The sequence below is a fragment of the Rhynchophorus ferrugineus genome, unplaced genomic scaffold, assembly GCF_030347505.1.
Source record: "Rhynchophorus ferrugineus isolate W39M unplaced genomic scaffold, kcgeb_rfMv2 rfM2, whole genome shotgun sequence".
Taxonomy (NCBI): domain Eukaryota; kingdom Metazoa; phylum Arthropoda; class Insecta; order Coleoptera; family Curculionidae; genus Rhynchophorus; species Rhynchophorus ferrugineus.
The window spans coordinates 25,530,055-25,547,339 of record NW_027472581.1 but is presented as its reverse complement, the minus strand read 5'-3'; the positions used below and the strand labels follow the sequence as shown (position 1 = coordinate 25,547,339).

Here is a 17,285-nt window from a genome sequence, read left to right as displayed (position 1 = left end):
ATAAATTAATATATTTTGATAGTAATTATTTTAATCTATTCACTATATTATTATTATTTTTATAAATGTATTAAATCATTTTATTTGGTATTGCTACGAGTCAGCTGGTAACTTAAACATGAAACATGGAACATGTAAATCAAAAAAGAATAAGAAATATCAATAATTTGTAGTAATAAATTGATACTTATTGTCAATTATTGATCTATTGGTCTGTTTATGTATAATGACCTAGGATGACCTACTTGATTAATTCATCTTTCAATCAACCCTTTAATGTAATGAATAGTGCCTAGATTTAATCAAACTGTTAGAGAATATTGATAATTGTAGAGTTGACAGTTTCTGTTATTACATGTTTTAATGAAAAAATATGTATAAAAATAATGACCACTGTAATACAAAGTCTAATAATAAATTTTAAACAAGGTTAATATCAAAGGGAAATGTGATTTTAGTACAAACTTGAATAAATAGAAGCGTACATAAATTTGTCCTACGGTTGGGTAAGTTGTTTTTCCGATGTCAAATATTTCATAAAGTAATAAGGGAGGTACAAATATTGACATTATTCCCATCTGACTTAATAACACACATCTTACAGTAGGGTTTTCCTTTTTTTATTCTTTCCAATTACAGTCAGAACTCACAAAGTTCATATTTACTCGGACTTGCGTTTACATAATTCCAATTTCTCGTTTTTATTCTTCCATTTGGCCTTTGAGCCCATCTACCAGTGTATAAAAATAAGTTATATTTGTTTAACGTCAATCTAGACACTATTTAGTAATATTATGTGATATAGTATAGCGCTTTTTACAAATTCAGTTGATCCTTGATCTGGTTAGTCAAGCGAAAAAAGAGGATTTTTTTATTTAATCAACCTAATATCCTTTCTTTAATTTGCACTTAACATAATTGACAATCAGTATTCAGTTTACAAATCGGATTCATTAATAATTCGAAAAATTGTTAATTATTAAAATTTACTTATAACATTATATATTAATATTATGTATCTGTTATAAAGTTACTATAACAAATAAATAAGTCTATGGGTATGCGAAATATTTTTAACGCAAAATACTTGTTTTAAATTACCGTTAAACGGTTGACAATTGACTACAAAATAGAGAAAAATCTCTCGATTTTTTGTGTAACCGATAATATTTTATTTTATCCATAGAATAAGAGTGAGTAACCATAGAGTATTTTATGGCTATATCATCGAAAAGTGGCATTATATCTAAAGCAAATGTTTGACAGTAGTTATTGCAAATAAGTGTGTCTAAATGATAGAAAATTGGTGTATGTAGTTCTGTAGTTTCATTAAAATATAATCAAGAATCAGTTTAATATTAGATGTAGTTGACATATAAGTACATATTTGACGGAAACGTTTTTTTTTAGGTCTGGGAATTAAAATGTTCGGATCGGTACCGTCACCCCCGTATACGAAAACGAATTTCCTTTTGACTGGTCGAATTCTCCCCCGTTCGGGAAAATCCGTACCTCCTGGACGAGGAGCGCCGACTTACAGGTGGTTTAAATCGCGACGCTTTCGACGGCACACGGCCTCTAGTTCCTGCACAGCCCAGCAGAAGTGAAGCAGTTATCGATTTCGGGGGGGCATTTTCCAAGTTCCACATTCCTTGGCACGAGTGTGACCGCCGTTTAACCTATAAAACGCTGGAATTTGGTCGACTGGGTCTTGGCGATTGCGAAGTCCCGAGGAAGGTCAGTAAATTATACTTTTAATGTCACTTCCTTCGGGAAGAGCGCCATGCGATTTAGGTTAGATTTCGTTTCTTTTTGTTTAGATGCTCGATATGTTTATAAGATTATATTCCGGTTCATTGTTCGCTTTTCATATTTTTTTTATATTTTAGGGTATTCATAATTTTATTAAGATCAAATATAATTTATATATCAGGAAGTTTATCTTAAAATAAAATACGATATTTTTATAAATTAAAATCATATTATAAATATTTTAATAAAACAATACATTTACAACATAAACCACATATACAAAATTATGCTAATTTTGTATAGTTAAATTTAATATGACAATTATTTTAGTAATTCACTTATTTTAATATTTAATTGGCTTACATTAATTATATATAATATTATATATATATATATATATATATATATATATATATATATATATATATATATATATATATATATATATATAGATATTTTTTTTTTTCACCTGGACCTAGAAGATGAGTTACCAGCATATAGCATATATTACGATTTCTGTTAAGGAAAAACTAAAAGTGCCTTTCTTTACTAGAATATTCAAAATAACTATCATAAAACCATTCTTGATGGAGATAAGATAAATTTAATCTAATATATTAACCTTTTTAAGATGAATAATAGTAGCAAATGAATGTTTGAATTGTTCACATAATTATGAAGATTGAGCATAAGCCCTCTTGGTGATAGTAGGAACACAAATTTAGTTAAGAATTTTAATTTTTTAACTGAGTGTCCTAGTACAGGGGCCTACATTTTAGGCATTTTTTTCAAATAAGTTAAATAAATTACTTTATTAAAACCAACAAAAAGTTACTATCCATTTTTTATAAAATGTTTATTATGTAGGTTATTGGGAATATGACAAATGATATGCACTTGTATGAACAATGTTACTTAGGGAAACTATACACTACATAAGGCAAGGCACCAAACAAGTTTACTTAAATTAGTTTTCTTTTAAGTTGTCGCGTTAATACCGTTTTATATTACATCCAATAATTATTGTGGACTAATTCTTACATGTTGCAATTTCAAAATTTTTTTTAGGTTTACCAGGGTAAATCCTGATCTAAATATTTACAGTAATAGTTTTAATGTTATATTATTTTTTATGGTTTCAAACAAGCTTATCTTTTTACCAATCCTCTTACAGTTTATGTAGTGATAAAACAAAGCGACATCATTTTTGGATGATTTTACATTTATCATCGATTTTCCTAAACATCTTTAATAATTTAATAGATATAGAAAAGCGCTTCTCACTTAACTATTTTCTACTTATATTGATAATTTAACCTTTTATATTAGTTTGCTTATTATTATTTATACGTTAGTACTATTTATTAGTTATAATCATTAAATAGAATTAACTAGTACAATGAAACTATGAAGCAATAAAGAAACATTTCATTGTTCATCGAATTGAATAGAAAAATACTTTCACGTTGAATTTAACAGTCGATATTAGCTTGTTTTTTAAAATGACTTCTAAATCTAGTAAGCCAATAGAAGAGCGTTTGCGACCAATGTAAATTTGATGGGTATCAATTTTCGAATATTATTTTTAAAAAATATTACATTTTTTTAATTCATCATGGAATCGTTGTTTTCTTCATTGCTCTATTTTACTAGTCGACGTTTCGTAATCATTATAAACCGCATCCTCAGGTTGGGAGCTCTGACTTTTCCACTGTTTTGTTTGTTGAGCTGTTGTTATTAATTACTTGTATTTTCAGTAAAAACCATGTTAATGTTTTCTTTCAAGATAGTGTTCTAGTTCTAATAGATATATAATGGCCAGTGTTCTATCAAAGCTAACTGTGTGTACATATTTGTTTGATTCATATTTTACACATTGTTGATATTCTTTGATCTGTATATATATATATATATATATATATATATATATATATATATATATATATATATATATATATATATATATATATATCATTCTACCAATTTCTCTGAAACATGGGACCTCTTCCCAAGATTCGAAGATGACTTTGATGTTGAGGAAACTGCTAGGAAAATCTTTTTCCGTCATTCTTTCTGTAGAATCTGAACACTGGATATTATTGTTCCTTTAGTAGACCTTAATAGACCTTTCTATTTAATACATTAAGCTATATCTGTTCTAAAAAAGGGCCTTTTTGATCCATTGTCGAAGGCAAGTTATCGATGAGTTGGACAAAAATATTCTCCAGTAGATTCTTCAATTCCCTACCTTCAAACTTTTTTACTGCTCCGGAATGCTTTCTTACGACAAAATTATCTGATTTGAACCTTTGCAACCAATTTGAGCGTGGACGCAGAAAAGAATCCGACTACCTATATCTCGGAAACTATAAGAGATAAATTGAAATACTTGCCGAATTCGTAAATAGCGAGTCTTATATCCTACAGGAACCTATTTAGACAGGTCCTCTGTTTAGTTTTACAGATTTTGTATTTGGAGTATGGAAGAAATTAGAGATAAATCGGAAACTACAAGAGATAAATTGAAATGCTTGCCAAATTCGTAAATAGCTGATCTTATATGCTATAGGGAACCTATTCTGAGTCTTCTATTTACTTCTGCATATCTTGTAATTGGGGAGTGGAAGAAATCGGCGGCAAAACAGAGTAAATTTTAAAGTCATTATAATTCCTTCAAAATGCATCATAATGCATAGTTGAAAAAAATAATGTATTGAAATAATCATTACTTGAAGGGTTTTCTCACAATAACAGTCCCTTTCAGGTAGAGCATTAGATTGTGTGCATAATTGTGTTCAATTCAAGCAGTGTTTACAGACTTTGTATTCTTGTGATTAATATGGTGCGATAGGAAGGACATTATTCAGAGCAAGCACATCATTTTGAGATATAAACATAAACGATTTGAGACCAATACTATTGTTAGTATTTGAACCAACTACGTATATGTAACATGTTGAATAACTTCAAGCTGTGAAGGGGCATTTCCAGCGTTTTCCAGCTTTAATTATTTTATTAAATGCACATATCTTATAGCACGACAATTTTATGTCTATTATTTGGTCCCGTTCTCTTGTCGATATTTTTTTCTTTTTGCATGTCACCTCAGTTTTTATTCAAACCTAGGTTCATTTTGTAATAATTCAGTACGGAAATGGCAAGCTGACAGGGAAAATAAATATTTGCTGGGAAAAGGAAGGAATTTATCTGAAAGAAGTTTCGGTAGGAAATGAGAAAAACGGCAAAAAAACGGTGCATCAAATGAAGGCAACACTGTCCGAGGATTCTTCAATTCAACGGAAAAACTATCAGGAATTATCCGATTGAGCTTAGAGTTGCTAAAAAGAGTACGAACAATTTTGCGACCGTTATCCTCATAAAATAAAATGAATGTGACTGTTGTTCTATGCCTGATAGTGTCTACAAAGTTCTTGTATATGGAGCCGACATTATTAACGTGCTGTCCTGCATATTGGTCGACTTTCGGAAAAGGCTCAAGAGTTTTGGAAGCCTATAGAGTATGCTATACTAGAAAAGTATTCACAGAAGCCACAAATGGCAGTTGTCTTCAAAGCTTCTTCACTACCGTTTATTTAATGTTTTTAGTTCAGATGATCCATACGTAAGTAGTTAAATGGCCCATGGTTGGATCGTTAGATGACCCACGAATCCTTCTATATTAGAACTTCTTTGCGATATTAATGTTTATTATGACATTTTTACAGATTTTCCCGCAACATCGACTTCGAGGTTTATCTGTGATATTTTTCCATTAATTGGGACTATACTGTCGTTTGATTTGGAATGTAATGGTTTCTTAAATAAAGTTAAAGTGTTTTCATTGAAAATGTTTCAATTCGTATTCTTCATCATTAATTGTCAAAACAAGCATAAATTATGAATGAATGAGATGAAAGCTTGAATATATTTATAGTCTATCCAATAAAAGATCTGATACATGTCATCAAAATGTATGACGTCACCACGTCGCAATAATATCGCATCAAATTTGACGTTTGGTTAACAACGTTTGCCTGTCTATAACCTCAAATTATTATCACTAATATTTAGAAGAATTTTGCAGACATTTGACAACATGGCCCACCACTACCAATCCCAATCGAATTTCATAGACTTATTTGGTTATATATTTCGACCCATCAGACACCATTCTCTTTTAACATCTTTCTTTTTCATCTTTCACATGTATCGGCTATTGTTATTCAACAGGCTATATGTTCAGGTCTTTAAATTATTTTAAAAATATTTACGATAGGTGTTACTGCGTATTAAATCGTATCGGATAGATCTGGATACATGTTGAGGCCTCACCAATAGATTTCACTTTTCTGTATGTGTGAACAACAATTTCAGTGCGTTAAAAATGTTTGAATATGTACCAATTAAATCGCATTTTGCGGGAAGTTTTACTTTTTTACTCCAATTTGGAGAAAAAGTCAGCTGAAGCTGGTCTGTCGAATGCCGTGTAAAGCTTATGATAACCATGCTCCATCGATTTCAACATGTGAATACTGGTTTCGATGTTTTAAAAATGGCACCAATGACAAAAAGCGTTCTAACAAAAAAAAAACAATCAAAAAAATGCGGAGACGAGAATTTAAAGGCACTGCCCGATGAAACCATCAATTGGGGATCGCTATCGATTACACTTGATTCATTTGAACCGAGCACCGGACGAAAAATGACCAGAATACGAGCTAAGACATAAAAATGTCATTTTTCAGCGTGACAACGCTCAATCACATGTTGGAAAACTGGTGAAAACATACATGGGAATATTAAAATCCGAAGTGCTACCCCACCCGCCGTATTCTACAGACCTCTCTCCTTCATCAACAAATAGCAGCTATACACTATACGGAGCTTCAAATAAAAAAAAAACGTTTAAAACTAATTCATAGGCCTAATATGTTGTTCCGAATATAAACGAGTTGTTTTATTAATATACACCTTAACAATTTTTTAAATATAATATTTTATTAATTAATAATCAATTTAGATTCCTAGGTATAAAATTATGTGTTAAGAGGGCCATTTTAGGTTTATTAAATTTACTGAGACAGGCGCAAATAAACTTCGAAAACATTACCACCTAATTTAATTAAAAAACAAGTCAATTAACAGACACAATCGTCTAATTCGGTTATATTTTGCCCGTTAATGGAACCGATATTAAATTTCAGTACATTTCTGATATTGATTAATTGCCTTTATCGATAAAGAACATCGTAAAACTATAAATCAAATTATTGATCATTCCATAACAAATATAGCCGTAATAAACAGGGATATTTATCGTTTATGGTTATGGCTCATTATCCAGCATAAATAAAAGGGCATAAAACAAATATGTTTTTTATTATTTTATCATTTATTTTGCAGTATTTTTCAAATTTCAAAATAAAACATCGTTGGAAAAAGAATATTGAATAGTTTCAACTTGGATTCTAATTTGCAAGGTTAATGGTTTACCAGACTAAATCAGTGGTTGTCTCTCTCAAAGCTTTCCTCAATTAGTTTTTAATATCCTCAGTCAACTGTTCCTTGCGTTTAGGGAATTCATCAATATTCGCAATAAAACAGAGAGAACCCTTCTTTATTTGCTTATCAAGCAGTGAAACTCATTTTTGGAACTTTCCCATTGCATGTGAACTTTTAACAAGATTTAAATTGTAGTGACCTTAAACCATGTCGAACTTTACATCTTAGAATGGCAGTCTACAAAATACGCAGAAGGTAGACGTTGAATACGTTCTAATAAACAAAGTAAAATAACAAAGACCTGACAACCCCGAGACGTTGATCTCGAATATCATTGAAGTGTACTTTGGATGGATCATTTCAGTTACTGACAATCCTTCAGTTCAGATGTGCCACCATCAACTTCCCAAGCGTCTTCAAGTAACACAGCGCTCCCTTTTTCTCTTTGTATTTTCACCTTCGTAACCAATGTAACCATTACTGCTTTATTTTCGTTCTACTACCATTCACCGAGCCGTATACCCCCACAGTTTCAACAACTTAAGTTGTCTGAAAGTTCTTTGAGAGTTAACCGACAATTGAAATAAGGTTTCATGATTAGTGTCAGTATACACTCTACCACTCAACAGTATAAAATGTAATACTGTGATTTTATATAGAGGAATGTTAAAACCATCGAATTTAACACTTAGGTTAGATTGTTTAATAATTATTTATATTGATAATTCATATTTTCACCAATAGATATCGCTGGTCAAAATACATTTAACCACCTAATATCAGACTTAATTAATACTTTTTATTGCCAGTCTATTTCGGGGGATTATCACGATTATTACATCTTACTATATTCCAATCATACTAGTCGATCCAATTTTCACCACCGGTGAAAATCCAGCAATTTTTTTTTATACGTGAGTCACAAATCAAAAATGCGTTTTATAATGCGACCAATTGAAAAGACCCGGCTTGACACATAGATGGCGCTACTAGAATTAATACGAAATAAAAACAGTATACGTTTATACATAATGATAGAAAGAAACTAATCCATGACATAACTAAAAATGATCGCACAATAACTACCAGACCCATTTTGAATAAACTAAAAGTTTCATTTATTTTTGAACGGAAATATATTCAAATTACTATTCAAAAATAAAATAAATGTTTAGCTTTTCTCCTGTGAGGCGATTTCTTCGATCGTTAATAATTTGGCCAGATTTTGAAAAAAATCGTTCCGATGGGATGGATGTTGCAGGTAACAGGTCAAGTGAAAAGGCTCCGGCCTGACACATCGATGGCGCTACTAGAATTAAATCCATATATATATATATATATATATATATATATATATTTAGTTAGCTGTAACCCTCAAAAGATGCGTGTATAAATTTGACAGCTGTCGGATCATTAGTTTGTGAATTATAGCATTTTGAGTGAAGCAACTTTTGTTATTGTGAAAAAAATGGATAAAAAGGAATTTCGCGTGTTTTTATGAAATATTCCATTTTAAAGAGAAAATATACAATTGAAGCAAAAACTTGGCTTGATGCCTATTTTCCGGACACGGCCCTAGGAAAATCAACCATTAAGGATTGGTATGCTAAATTTGGACATGGTGAAATGAGCACCGAAGACGGTAAACGCAGTGGACGCCCAAAGGAATTGGAGGTGGAAACACAAAATAATTTTGAATGACCATAAATTGAAATTGAATGAAATAACAGACACTCTAAAGATATCAACTGAACGTGTACATCATATCATTCACGAATATTTGGGTATTTTGACTAAAGGCAACGACAAGTTGATGATTCGAAGCAGTGTTTGAGGATGATGAATTGTGGATGAGCAAGCGTAATAAACCCGAGTTTTTGCATCGATATGTGACAATGGATGAAAGATGGCTCTATCATTTCACTCCGAAGTCCAATCGACAGTCATCCGAGTGGACTGCACACGACGAACCGGCTCCAAAACGTGAGAAAACGCAACAGTCGACTGATAAGGTTATGGCGTCTGTATTTTGGGATGCGCATGGAATACTTTTCATTGACTACCTTGAAAAAGGAAGGACCATCAACAGCGACTATTACATAGCGTTATTGGACCGTTCGAAGGACGAAATGGCCGCATTTGAAGAAAAAAAAGTGCTGCTTCACCAACACAATGCACCGTGTCACAAGTCAGTGGCAAAACGATGGCAAAAATCCATGAATTGGGCTTCGAATTGCTTTCTCCGAAATCAACCGTATTCTTCAGATCTGACCCCCAGCGACTATTTCCTGTTCTCAGATCTCAAAAGAATGCTCGCTGGGAAGAAATTTTCGTCAAATGAACAGGTGATCGCCGAATCTGAGGCCTATTTTGAAGCAAACAACAAATCGTACTACAAAAATGGTATTGAAAGTTGGAGGGTCGCTATAATCAGTGTATCACCCTTGAAGGGATTTATGTTGAATAAGAAAAACTAATTTTGCCAAAAAATGTGTTTTACTATGGTAGGTCGGGCACTTTCCAATTGACCTGTTATGTTAGTTTAATTGGCGACATCAATCATTCTCAAAATATTTTAACAACTCATAATTATTTAGATAATGCGTGATAGGAGTCTTCATTGAGCTTTTGAATAGTAGTTCTTCATCACTAAACTTTAGTTATCAACCATGGTCTCCTCTCTTCTCACAAAACAAAATCACCAAGCACCAATTCTCTAGCTGAACACGACTCGCTAAAATATGATAGTTTTTGGCTTTATTATATTAGTAGAAACAGTTGAACGAAGAAAACTTTCCTGAAAAAACTTTGTTCTGTACAAATTTCGACTTATATTATTATTGTTATTTTATTTGTTATTGTTATTATCATTGTTCTTTATTCAAATAAAATAAAATTAATACTTAATATAATACTTGTAAGGAATATATTGTTGGAGAAACCAATGGAATGTAACATTTTGTAAAACGTAATAACAAATAATTTCTACACGCTAAAAATTGTGCACTACTTTTTTAGTTTCGTTTTCGAGCACCATTATCATTAATATGACCATTATATTCTAAATAGGTTTAGTTTCAAAGGTCAAACGCGATGATTTTGATCGGCGACCGTAAAGTTCAATAACCCTGAATTGCAAGCATAATTGACCCAAAAACTGACATTGCTCTATTGATATAACATCACTGCATAAAACTTTTCATTGAATTTAACTTTCCACTATTTGTGGAAATTTTTACAATTCAGGGCTAGAAAGCCTTCAGAAGCTCCAATTATGTTATATAGTATTCACTGTTGATGGTATCAAGATAATCGATAAATATTACACCACGCACATCCCAAAATACCGATACCGATTGTTGTGCTTTCGGGCGCCTTGGACGAGGTTCACCAATGCTGTCCACTCAGGTTGAAGTGATGGATCCATATTTCATCCATTGTCACATATCGGCGTAAAAATGTTCAGAATTATGAACACGTTCTTGTTTTTGGTCAACAGAGGCGATGTTGCGTGTTTTGTGTTACAGTATTAGCTAACTCACGCATCTTCACTTTTCGGTCATTTAAAACGATTTTGTGGATTTTCTTAAATGTTTGCTGGCGTTACCATCTCATTTAGACTTCCACTGCGTTCTGCATTATCGGTGTCTACGACCACGAAAGAAGCAGTATAAAATTGAAACACGAAATTGTTGTTGATCCATTGTTCTGAAATTAACAAAAGTAGTGTCACTCTTAACAAAATAACTCACAAACTTATGAGTACAATATCATGAAATTTTAACAACTTTCTTTTGAAGGTTAGTACTCACTGAAAAAGTGAATGCAATAAAACTACCTCCATCTAAGTGTTATCAAGACGTAACATGATTCCCTTTCATATCCCACCATTTTAGCATCTGTTTACTGTATTTCTACTTTAATCTTTTTTAATGCTAACTTCTCACTGCTATCCTCATTGCTTACTTCTTATCCTTATCGACGTTTCTTAAGTTTCATATCCTATTCATATTTGAGTATTCTTGACACATTTAAAGTTTGATGACAAATTCCAATACGTGAAATACAAACCAAGTTATATTTTGTACATTAATTTATTAAAACTAGTATACAATTTAAATTTAGTATGACTAACAAGCAACTACAACTAAGCTATTTTCAACTAAATCACTTACTGTTGAAACATTTGCAACATCAGAATTTTTTTTCTGTATGAGACGTCTTTATTCCTGAAACCAAACTGGTGAGTTGGTATCAGCTTTCTTTGCTCGAGAAGAGGACAAACCAACATATATTTTTAAAATATAAATTCAATGAAGATTCATTATTTAATATTGTTATAGTTCTTTAGTGACAATTGCATTTTTATACAACAGATGTTTATTGAATGAGTTCATTCTAAAATACTGTTCACTCGAACTTCATAAAATAATACAACTAACATAGACATAAAAATTATACTACATATTTTTTTGCATGGATAACTTGATTTCTCTATGTTCAATATTTGTAGCTTAACTTTTATATATTTTATATTGTTTATGAATATAGATTTTCCTAGAAATACTTCGATAAAATAATTGTATAAACCGTCTTCATAAACCAAACAGATATGTATTAAGGTTATAGATGCCGTCATGGTATAGAAATAGTTACATCAATCAGTGTTATCTTATCACTTATACGACTTGATCATTGTTACAGATGTAACAGTCGCTTAGCAGTGGACCCTAAATGCACAACTCGACCGATCCAGACTTAGCAGCATCCATTGACATGGAGGTCGACAAAAACTGGAAATGCACCGATGCTAAAAATGGATATCTTAAGGTAACGTATTATTATATTTCTCGCTTTAATATTATTACTTTTTTTAAATTATTTGCTTTACAAATTTATTTTTCTTCATATATCATTCTTGGTATATTTTCTAAATGTAGTATTAACATAGCAAGACTTTAAAATTAAGCGCAAACGAATTATTTATATTTCCAAATTTACTTCGTCCCCTTCAAAATAATCCCTGGATCCCATCTTAATCAAATTAAAGGTTTTTTAATCTCACGAATAAGCTAAAAGCAATGTTCTCGAAATAGTTTTTTGATTATATATTAGAAGCCTGACGAAATTAAATCTGGCTTATGGGGGATTTGTAGAAATGAAATGGAAATTCAAAAAAACTAACCCTTTTCAATCGCTTGAGGCGTGAGAAGAGGTTGAGGGAGCTAAATCTGGCGAATAAGCTAATAATTTAATTGATTCAGTTTTTTTGATCAGGTTGTTTCAGTTTCAATGATCCTATATTGTTATATTATTTGTTTTGATAAGTGTCTGATTTAAAGTTCAATATCGCAATAAAAACGCAATTATCAACCTGATGCCGGAGATAGAATTATAAAATATAGAGAGATACGAGAAAATTCGCTACCTCCATTGAAAACTGGCCAATTAATAAACAAGTGTTCATTATTGTCTGGGTTCAAATTTTAATATGCCAACTAAGGCTATTACCAATACTAGGCAATGCCATTTCAAAAATAAACTACAAATACTATTTAACGATATAAGGGTTGCCTTTATAGTTTGGAAATTGAAATCGAAAATAATCTAAATATATTTGGCATTGCTATTATTTTTTGAAGAGCTTTTTCCTTTTATATTATAGTACATTTGAAGAACATGAATATTGAACCAAAACAGTTTTTCAGCCAAAACATCTTTCAAATGTACGATATTAAAGGGAAATAATTAAATGAGCTTACGGCATTTTAAATTAATTTGTAAGAACTCCTATTCATGTAGCGAATAATTATTTGTTTTGGTGATAAAATGATTATAAAGCTAAGGAATCTAGCTCCATTAATGTTATGTGATGATACCGAAAGAGCAAGAAATACTAATTGATATTCATTAAATTCGTCTTAATGTTAAAGCATATAAACCGTCAAAATTATCAAGTATATGTTATTTATATGTTTAAGAAATTAGTTGGCAGGTGGTAATACACTATATTAGATAATGCAGTATGCACTATGTAAAAATTAATATTAAACAAAACTCTCAATGCACTTTTGGTAATTATTACCACTCAAGGTTTCATTAAAAATATTGCACTCTGAATCTAGTGATAAAAGTCCCCACCCTGACACATAGATGGCGCTACTAAAATTAAATCCATATGCTTCTTAGTTAGTCCTAACCCTTCAAAGATGCGTGTATAAATTTGATAGCTGTCGGATCATTAGTTTGTGAATTATAGCATTTTGAGTGAAGCAACTTTTGTTATTGTGAAAAAAATGGATAAAAAGGAAATTTGCGTGTTGATAAAATATTGCTTTTTGAAAGGAAAAAATACAGTTGAAACAAAAAATTGGCTAGATGCCGAGTTTCCGGACACTGCCCCAGGAAAATCAACCATCAAGGATTGGTATACTAAGTTTAGACGTGGTGAAATGAGCACCCAAGGCAGTATACGCAGTGGACGCCCAAAAGAGGTTGTTACCGAAGAAAACTGATTTTAAAGAATGATTTTGAATGACCGTAATTGACGTAAATTGAAACTGAATGAATAGCAGACACCCTAAAGATATCAACTGAACGTGCACATCATATCATTCACGAATATTTGGGTATAAGAACGCTCTGTGTAAAGTGCGTACCGCACGAGCTCACTTTTGACCAAAAACAACGACAAGTTGATGATTCGGAGCAGTATTTGAAGATGATCAAGCGCAATAAACCCGAGTTTTTGCGTCGATATGTGACAATGGATGAAACGTGGCTCCATCATTTCACTCCGAAGTCCAATCGACAGTCATTCTAGTGTACTACACACGATGAACCCGCTCCATAGCGTGGGAAAACTCAATGGTTATGGCGTCTATATTTTGGGATGTGCACGGAATAATTTTCATTGGCTACATTGAAAAGGAAGGACGTTATTGGGCCGTTTGAAGTACAAAATTGCCGAAAACGGCCGCATTTGAATAAAAAGAAAGAGCCACTTCACCAAGACAATGCACCGTGTCATAAGACAGTGAAAACAAAAATGCAATGATGGCAAAAATCCATAAATTCGGCTTCGAATTGCTTCCTCATCCACCGTATTCTCCAGATCTGGCCCCCAGCGACTATTTTCTGTTCTCAGGACTCAAAAAAATGCTCGCTGGAAAGAAATTTTCGTCAAATGAAGAGTTGATCGCCGAAACTGAGCCCTATTTTGAAGCAAAGGGCAAATAGTACTACAAAAATGGTATCGAAAAGTTGGAGGGTCGCTGTAATCAGTATATCACCCTTGAAGGGAATTATGTTGAATAAAAAAACTAATTTTGCTAAAAAAATGTGTTTTACTATGGTAGTATATGTATTTCTATAAAAATAATTCGTTACAAAAATATTAGTTTCTTGCATGTATCTTAATCAGTAATATACTTTAGCGAAAATGCCTAGCGTAAATACAAACAACTGTTAAGCAACCTAACTTAATTGTTAGATTCGATGGTTTTGACATTCGTCTGACATTGCTATTGAGCGCCAACAAATATGTTTATAAACTTATCACTGTATGGTGATACTACTCCACCATATCTCATTTGTCAGTTTTGCTTTCCACGTTTTAAAAATGGTGATTTTGTTAAAAATATCGAATCAATGATAAAAAAAAACGGTCTAGAAAGTGTAAAAAGCTCCCAGGCAATTAATCGCAAGACTTATTCGAAGAAACCCCAGCTCAAACTCTCAAGCAGCTTAGTTATTGATGAAAAAGTTTTCGAAAATGATTGAATGTATTACGTATTGAACGTATGTATGTATTTTTATTATAATGTATTGTAGGAATTTTTATTTTTTTATTTAAGAATCATATTTTTATAGAAACCGCAAAGTCTGCCAAAAAGAGAGGATAAGCAATAATTTGAAAAATAATAATGTTAATAATTTTTCATCAAAATGCCTCGAATCCGCAAATAAATCCTTCAAAACTAATTCACAATGCTTATACAATAATTACGATGATAACGGGAATTTATAAAGGGAAGAAGTGCGGGATTAGATTAGAAAAATATTTTGATTCCGTGCCGCCAAGCGCAAATCTGTTTAAAATTGATTTTCCATTACTGGAATTTATTTTCATTTTGGCGGCGTTTATTATCTTGGAAATGGGCGCCTTCTCTCGATCTCCTCCATTTTTTCTCCTTGTCCGGAGGTTAAATGGCTTAAGGAATCTGGTTGAAAATTCGCTATTAATAAAGCCATTTTATCCAACGCAAAAAGAAAGATGTGCTATTCTTTTTTGAGCAAGCTCATTCGAATGATGATTGTTTTTATCCAGTATATCGGTGTGAATTAAAAATTCGTTAAAGATTTATTATATATATATATATATATATATATATATATATATATATATATATATATATATACGATTATATAATATAATGCTTTCTTTTGAAGGCATATTATGTTTAGTTTTTGTTTCCTTTGTTGCAGCGCTTCCTTGTCAAATCAATTTGATATCACTGTATTTCTCCTTCCTTGCTATAACTAGATATTACATCTGTATTCTCCCTAATACATTTACAATATCTGCAAAACAGTTACTATTACATTTTAATCAATTTTCTGAATTTTCTCAATTTCTTATTCTTCTTCTTTTCAATTTCAATTTTCTTATTCAATTTCTTATTTCTTAATTCTTATTTTTTCTCTCAATCACCCTGCCTCAGTAATTGTCAGCATTAAATCATAATCTCATACCTGGAAAGTTTCACTCAGTTACTGTATGGGTCGCTAATCCAGTTAACAATTAAGTTGCTAATTTGAAATATATTTAACATTTGTTGTCCAATATATGTAACATAAATCCGCCACTTGTCAATTTCTTCTTTAGCATGTCTCACAAAGTTAATCCAAACCAAAAGTGTTATTGTAGACAATGCACCTTTCGAAGACAATGTTTTGAGTTGGTTGAGAAGATAAAAATCAAACCGAAAGAGGCTTTAAAATCCATTCAAATAAATAATTTAGATAATCAACATATCTATTCCAGAAATTCTATTATGTTATTATTAAAAATTAAAAATTTTAGTTCTGTTCAGCGTCTGTGTTCCTTCATTCGCCATTTTACGTATGAATACTCTCGGTCTGAAACAGAGATGGTATTTTAACTAGCAAAAATGTATGTTTCTTGTCTTAAGCGACTGTGTCATGAGTTGGTATGACAAGTTTCAACTTTTTCTCTCGAGTGGTTTCTTTACACGAATTTTTGCAGTAGAGGTTTTATGTATTTTTTTGTTAAAATGTTTGGAATATAGAGCTGTCATGAAATTCTTCGTTTTGGATGGATTAAACCCCAGGGAAATTCATCCGAAGTTGATAAAAGTGTACGAGGACTCCTTCCCGGTAAAAGAGATCGAAGATTAGATGGATGGATTTTAACATGAATCTTAACAGTAGTCGAAACCGCAAATCTCATAGCTCATAGCGTATTTCGGGATGCGTTACACATACTGTTAATTGGCTTTGAAAACATACATTGACACTGGACAAAGTATGATCAAATGTACAAAGATCCATGGGGATTATGTATAAAACATAATTTTTTTAATAACTGGAAATCATAGTCTTATAATATGGTTTAAGGATAAACAAGTATAAACAACAAAAGCCAAATACCATGTTTTAATTAATAATTAATAAAATTTTTATACCGATTGTGCCACATCAACTTTGACTTTTCCTTTATTTTGACTTTGATATATAACAAAATTCTAATGTGACTAAATTAGTGAAACAAAAATAATTATAATACATCTAATGCATATATAATTTCATTCAATCACACTGACTTGACTTGACTTTTACTATCTGAGTCACTGTTGAAGTCAACTACTAAAGTGTTAATTCGTAATCTACCAAACGCTTGTTCACGATTCCAACATTTGTGAATGTCTTCTTCCGTGTGCCTGATGGAGTTGATGCAATCTAAAGGTCCAAATAATCTTAGTACACTTAATAGACCTCCATGTCCATTG

General features: G+C 31.6%; 1 protein-coding gene across 1 annotated transcript in view; it reads left to right on the top strand.

Moving 5' to 3' along the window:
• The first annotated feature begins 1,573 nt into the window (after positions 1 to 1,573).
• Positions 1,574 to 17,285, top strand: part of Nep1 (M13 family metallopeptidase neprilysin 1) — a 74,108-nt gene continuing 58,396 nt past the window's right edge. Inside the window, exons 1-2 of the mRNA XM_076394447.1 lie at positions 1,574 to 1,737; positions 11,959 to 12,084. Of these exons, the coding sequence (XP_076250562.1) occupies positions 11,989 to 12,084 (96 nt within the window). The 5' untranslated portion in view covers positions 1,574 to 1,737; positions 11,959 to 11,988. The remainder of the gene's footprint in view (positions 1,738 to 11,958; positions 12,085 to 17,285) is intronic.